Below are 5,863 nucleotides of genomic sequence, written 5' to 3'. Positions count from 1 at the left end.
CCGAACCGGGTTTGACTACGTGGGAGTCCAGCGACATAGCCATTACGCTAACTGCTGGTTCCCACTCCATGCTTATTCTGTGCCAGGAACTGTTCTAAATGCTTTGCATATATTACTTCATTTAATTCTTACAGCAGCCCTCACCACTTTCCTACCAAGTCAATATATTTCCACCTAGAGCTGGGATGCTGAGCAGATTGCATTAACCACCCACCCACCCACTCACTCCCTTCACAATGCAGATTGCCTCTTACTGAGTGGAGAGAATGGATGTGTGATGATAGATGAAAAAGAGGTAAGCCGTAAATTCGTGATTGTATGGATGGACTAACTGAAGGATGCCTGACTATATTTAGATGTACCTGCTGAGATGTGTATACCCCTTCTACTAGCTGTTAGAGGCAGCAGCCATGGACTCTGAAGCACTAGATGACACTGGACAAATTACTCCTGCCACCTGAGCTGCAGTGTCTTCATCTAAGGCATAGGAATAGTAGTTCCTACACGGAGACAAGAGATGCCAGGTTAGGCCTTTTGTGAACATTGATATCTCACCCTCATGTCTCTGGCCACAGAAACAGGCCTCAGTGGCTGCAGAAAACAGCGTGATCTGCAGCTTCCTGCATTACATGGAGAAGGGTGGGAAAGGATGGCACAAGGCATGGTTCGTGGTTCCCGAGAATGAACCCTTGGTGCTGTACATCTATGGAGCCCCTCAGGTATGTAACCTACTCCTTCAAGTTCTTTCAAGCCATATGGCAAAGCCAGGCTGCCACTTTTTACCCAAGACCTTGAACCCTCACCTTGAGGGATAGGATGGGCCTAGCCACTACAGCCTAAGGTGAAATAAGAACTTCACCCATAGCTAAAGACAAGGAGTGACTGTGGGCCAAGGTATGTGAGTTACATGGGGCAAGGGCTGTCTTCGTTGAGGAAGCAGGAGTGGGGAACAGGTCAGTGCTAGGTTCAATTTGGAGTGGGAGAGGGCATGCAGTTAGGGGCAATGGCCTAGCCAAAGGCCTTGAAATATTACTTAGCATGATGAAGGGACTAGCCCAGCTGGTTCAGAGCATTGGAGACCAGGAGTTGAAGCAGTCTCTATTCTAGCCCCAGCTCAGACATTTTCCTGGTGATAACAGGAGAGCCATGTAAGGTTCTTCAGCAGAGGAAAGAAAAGAGGAACAGATGCAAAACTAGTCAGAAGCTAGGACAGAGGAGAAGGTCCAGCTCCAAGGTGACCCCAGCCCTGTTCCTCCTTCCTAGGATGTGAAAGCTCAGCGCAGCCTGCCCCTCATTGGCTTTGAAGTGGGGCCTCCAGAGGCAGGGGAGCGGCCTGACAGACGGCATGTCTTCAAGATCACCCAGAGCCACCTAAGTTGGTATTTCAGCCCTGAGACAGAGGAGCTACAGCAGGGATGGATGGCTGTGCTGGGCCGGGCAGGTCGTGGGGACACATTCTGTACAGGGCCCACACTGTCTGAGGACAGGGAGATGGAGGAGACACCAGTGGCAGCCTCAGGAGCCACTGCTGACCCCCCTGAAGCTCCCCAGACCCAAGACTAGACCTAGAGGGTTTGGGGAGAACTAGGAGCCCCCACCCCACACTCTAGCTCCCTATGTCCAATTTGGGGCTCTAGCCCTCTTCCTCCCAGCTCAGTCAATACTTGAACTCCCATCATGGGCACTTTCAATCCTGAATGCTGGGTCTTAGGTTTTTTAATTCATCTTTTCACAAACTGTGGGGTTTTAAAAGAAATATTCCTACAGTGATATTAACTTTTTTTTTTAATCCCTGTCCCCAGGGAGAGTGGGAGCTGTTGCTAGACCCACCTGAATTAGGCTGTTTTCCCCTATCCCTCAACATCCTACAGATCCTATCTCCACCTGATTCCCCCAAAAGCACCAGAGGCAGAAAACCTGGATTCAAGTGCCAGCTCTGCCCCGACTCTGGGGCCCTGACCCACCCTTGCCTCCTCAGCCAATGTCTTCATATCAATGACTCCACATGGAGTGGTGTTCAGACCATCCTGCCTCTCCCCCATGGCATACAGTTTCTACCTGGTCCCAAGGCTACCCAGTATTTTATTGTCCAGACCCATGGCAGGGCCAATGGGCAGGACAGGGAAATGGGTGGAAGGGAAAGGACAATGGATACTCTTTGTTTTTCTTAAAGGAAAATACAGTTTATTTCAAGCTTACAATAACTTTCAGAGCACTGCTGTACTCCATTTGTCCAAAGTACCAGGCTGCTAAGGGCAGGCCCAGAAACTACTCCCTCACTGAACTCGGAAGCTCCCAGAAGTTAGATTCCAAGGCTATTCACTAATCAAGCCACAGATTAAACAATAAGATATTATGTATTAAGATCTTAAGCCTCATCCCTGGACTTAAATGGGATGGTATGATAAGTGAAGGAGGCGGCTAGAGGAAACAGAAAGCAAAACCTGAGCTAACCTTCTAGCCAAGGTCTTAGGATTCCCAAGGGAACCAAGGGCTGGCAGCTGGGTTACAGAAAGGGAGCAATCCTGGGAGGTTCCAAGTTCTGTAGAGGGGTAAAGTGCTGCTCTCTGTGTACATGAATGGTGGGATGGGGTAAGCAAGAGGATCCATAGCTCTTTTCATCCACATCTTTGACAAATCTCTTCCATTTGCCTGTTCATCTCACCATTCCTAAACCAGCCAGCCCCCAAGTGCTGACTAGAGGTTCTCCTGCCAGTCCTCTACCTTCACAACTCCACCTGCCCACCTTCAACCAGCATCTAGTTACTCCTCCAGTTATACCCACTCATGGACTATGCACAAGAAGCACCATGCTAGGAAACAGTCTCACCACTGAGGTGATAAATTAAGGCTGGAGGGAATGTGCAAGACAAGATCCTGACACCTCCAGGACCAAGTACCCAAGGGCTTTTCTTCCCCGGAGGAAGTTAAAGAGGACAATGGGAATGGGGTAACCAGTCTAGAAGGCTACAACCCTCCAAAAAAGCTCTTACAAACAAGTCTCAAAACAACTACCAAACAAGGACCCAAACCATTTCCAGAACCACTCATTTCTTTCTCCGGACAATGGTCCAATCATCTTCTACTATATCCTCTTCCTTAATAGTCTGGGTGTCTGGATCAGAGGGTTCAGGCTGGAGGCAAACTCCATCTGTAGTGGCCCCATCATTCGTAGCTGTAAGCTAGAGGGGAAATACAAGAGAGAGCTAAATACATCAACCATTGGAGACCTAGGCTTTTTCAGGATTGACTGTGTTAACTTCAGAAAGTTCCCTGCCCTCTCTGGATAATATGAGCACCAACAACAACCCCCATATCATTTCCTTGTGAATCTAGATGCTCTACCAAAAAAACTGAAAATATCTATACCCCCCAACACCCTTATAAGGACCCTTTTACCTCCATCTCTTCCACACTGTCCATATCATCTTCATCCTCATCAGTCTCTTTGGTTGTCTTAAGCGTGGTGGCTGTGACCCTACACTTTCTTTGGGTGATGTGGGAGGCCATCTCCCTGAGAGCAGACCCATCACCCCTCTGGAAGTGGTGGAACATGGTCTGCAGCTGCTGGCTCACCTATCAAAAAACATTCAAACAACTTGAATTTTTCAGAAAATCTACTATACAACCAGCCTGTGTTTACAGCAAGGGTAGGGAAGGATTTCAGAAGATAATGGGCTCTTTCCTACCCAAGGAGTTCACCAATGAAGCAATCATATATGAAGAGCTCAGGTGAGGGCCTGAAGCATGGAGGGAGGGCTTCCTAGCAAAAAAGACACTAGAACTTAGCTTTGAAAGACAGAAGATGTAAAGAGGCAGCAAGGTTAACCAGAACAGGGTAGAAATGCATTTGTCCTGACCTGTCCTTGGGATGGAGGTAAAGAACAGGCCTGGCTGGGAATGATGTGTAAGAGAAGTAAAACAAGAGGCAAGATTTGAAAAGTTCTGGAGAGCCAGCTGGTGGCATGGTGGTTAAGGCCACTAGATGCCACATGGTCGACTGGTTCAAGTTCTGGTGGGTTGAAAAACACAATTGGATTTAAAAAAAAAAAAAGAAAGAAAGAAAAAGAAAAGAAAAACATCATGTGCACATGTCCCAAATCCCAAAACGATAAATGGAGAACAAGGGAGGGCCAGCAGATGGCAGAGCAGTTGTGTCACTGGATTCCCACGTGGCCAAAAGCAGTTTGAGTCCTAGACCTGAAAATCACACCAGGCACACATGTGTGCGTATGTGCCCAAGATCCCGAGAGGAGAATAGAGAAGATGAGACTGCAGCATGGCCATCCGCTGGGGGGTGATTTCTCACTTTCCCTCTTACTGGCTCTCTCTGGCGAGCATGGACACCCTAAAGCAAAACCCTCTCGTAAAAAATGTGAAAAAAAGAGGGACCAGCAGTTGGCATAATGATTATATCGCTGGACTCCCATGGAGTCGATCACAGTTCAAGTCCTGGACCCAGCAGCTTAAAACTCATGCCAGGCACATGTGCATGTGTGCCCAAAATCCTGAAAGGAGAATGGAGGGGAAGGGACTGCAGTGTGACCATTCCCCCAGGGGGTGATTTCTCACTTTTTGTCTCTCTGGCAAGTGCACATGCCCTATAGCAGAAATCTCTCTTAAAAGGTTTGGAAAGACTAAACTTTTTCCTCTAGGCAACAGGAAATCAAAATGTTCTTGTGCAAGACCCAAGAGAAGAACTGTTAGAGCCAAGAGTCTTGGCCTGAGACAGCTGGGAAGAAGAAAACCTGTAGAGAAGGAGATGGCTGTTGTGACCATAATAAGCTCACCTGGGGCAGACTCCCATCCTCCACCACAGTATCAAACTCATTGGTCATCAGCTCCCCGAGGAAGTCCTCCACCTCATCTAGCTCCAAGTCAGCTGAGTAAGAAAGGATATGATCCTTTGGTCAAAAAACAGTTAATGTCACCACCCTTGCACCCTAACTTCAATACCTACTTGGTGTATTTACATCTGGTCAGGTCTAAACATTGAGCCTTTTATTTGCTAAAATGCTTTGCATTCCAGATTTTAATTTAACATGATTTTAATTTTTTTTTTAGGTTTCTGCCAAAGGGCGCATGAGCTAGCTAGAGACAGAGAGAACAGGGAAGAGAGAAACCACTCTCCAGGGGGATGGCTATGCCACAGTCCTTTCTCCTCCATTCTCCTTTTAGAATTTTGGATATGTACATGCACCCAGCATGATTTAAACCACTGGGTCCAGGACTTGAACCATGATCAGCAATGTGAGAATCCAGCACCTTTACCAGTACACCACCTGCTGGCCCTTTAACATTTTTTTTAAAATCACTAAATATCAATAGCTATAGTCTATCTCTTACAACCTACCAAGTCATCTACTCCTGTAGCTACCAGCCCCACAACTGCCTTCTTTCTTCTGGCCTTGTCTGACTTTTCCTTTATGCGACTTGAAACAAGCTACTTACTCCTCTGAGCCTCGATTTTCATATCTATAAAGTAGAGCTAACAATGGCCTCCTTGAGGTCCAACACAAAGGAGATCTATGATGCATGTTGATTTCCATCACTCAAGGGCTTAAGTTTTTCAAATATTGAGATCCTTCATGACCGTGGCTCCCAATATAGAAGAAATCCAATTACATATGGAATATGTAAGAAGAAACAGATATATTATTTCCAAAGATGAAATTATCATAGTCTTGACACCACCATCCTATTGACTTTGGCTGAGCCCTCCTCACTGGCCTTCAGTTACCTTAAGGGCCTATGCTCTACTCTTTCTAAACCAGAGAGTATTTCAAGAAAGTCTTTCACAAAGTTCCTTGCCTTCTCTTCCATTTATATGGTCTCTCTGAAAGAGTTCATCCACCTCTTGGCT

General features: G+C 46.8%; 2 protein-coding genes across 3 annotated transcripts in view; one reads left to right on the top strand and one right to left on the bottom strand.

Moving 5' to 3' along the window:
* The window catches only part of FGD1 (FYVE, RhoGEF and PH domain containing 1), a gene marked incomplete at its 5' end in the record, with an annotated part of 60,273 nt that extends 57,869 nt beyond the window's left edge, over positions 1-2,404 (top strand). The window contains 2 exon segments of the mRNA XM_014585703.2: positions 576-719; positions 1,264-2,404. Coding sequence (XP_014441189.1) covers positions 576-719; positions 1,264-1,563 — 444 coding nt within the window.
* Positions 2,405-2,935: 531 nt separating this feature from the next.
* Positions 2,936-5,863, bottom strand: part of TSR2 (TSR2 ribosome maturation factor) — a 5,555-nt gene continuing 2,627 nt past the window's right edge. For both annotated transcript variants that reach the window (XM_027769696.1, XM_027769697.1), the window contains 3 exons: positions 4,791-4,882; positions 3,400-3,576; positions 2,936-3,182 (listed from right to left, as the gene is read on the bottom strand). In XM_027769696.1, the coding sequence (XP_027625497.1) occupies positions 3,048-3,182; positions 3,400-3,576; positions 4,791-4,882 (404 nt within the window). In that variant the 3' untranslated portion in view covers positions 2,936-3,047. The remainder of the gene's footprint in view (positions 3,183-3,399; positions 3,577-4,790; positions 4,883-5,863) is intronic.

Source organism: Tupaia chinensis, unplaced genomic scaffold (assembly GCF_000334495.1).
Source record: "Tupaia chinensis unplaced genomic scaffold, TupChi_1.0 Scaffold000083_1, whole genome shotgun sequence".
NCBI classification, from domain to species: Eukaryota; Metazoa; Chordata; class Mammalia; order Scandentia; family Tupaiidae; genus Tupaia; species Tupaia belangeri.
Note: the sequence above shows the minus strand (reverse complement) of the source record. Positions and strands in the feature narration are given on the sequence as shown.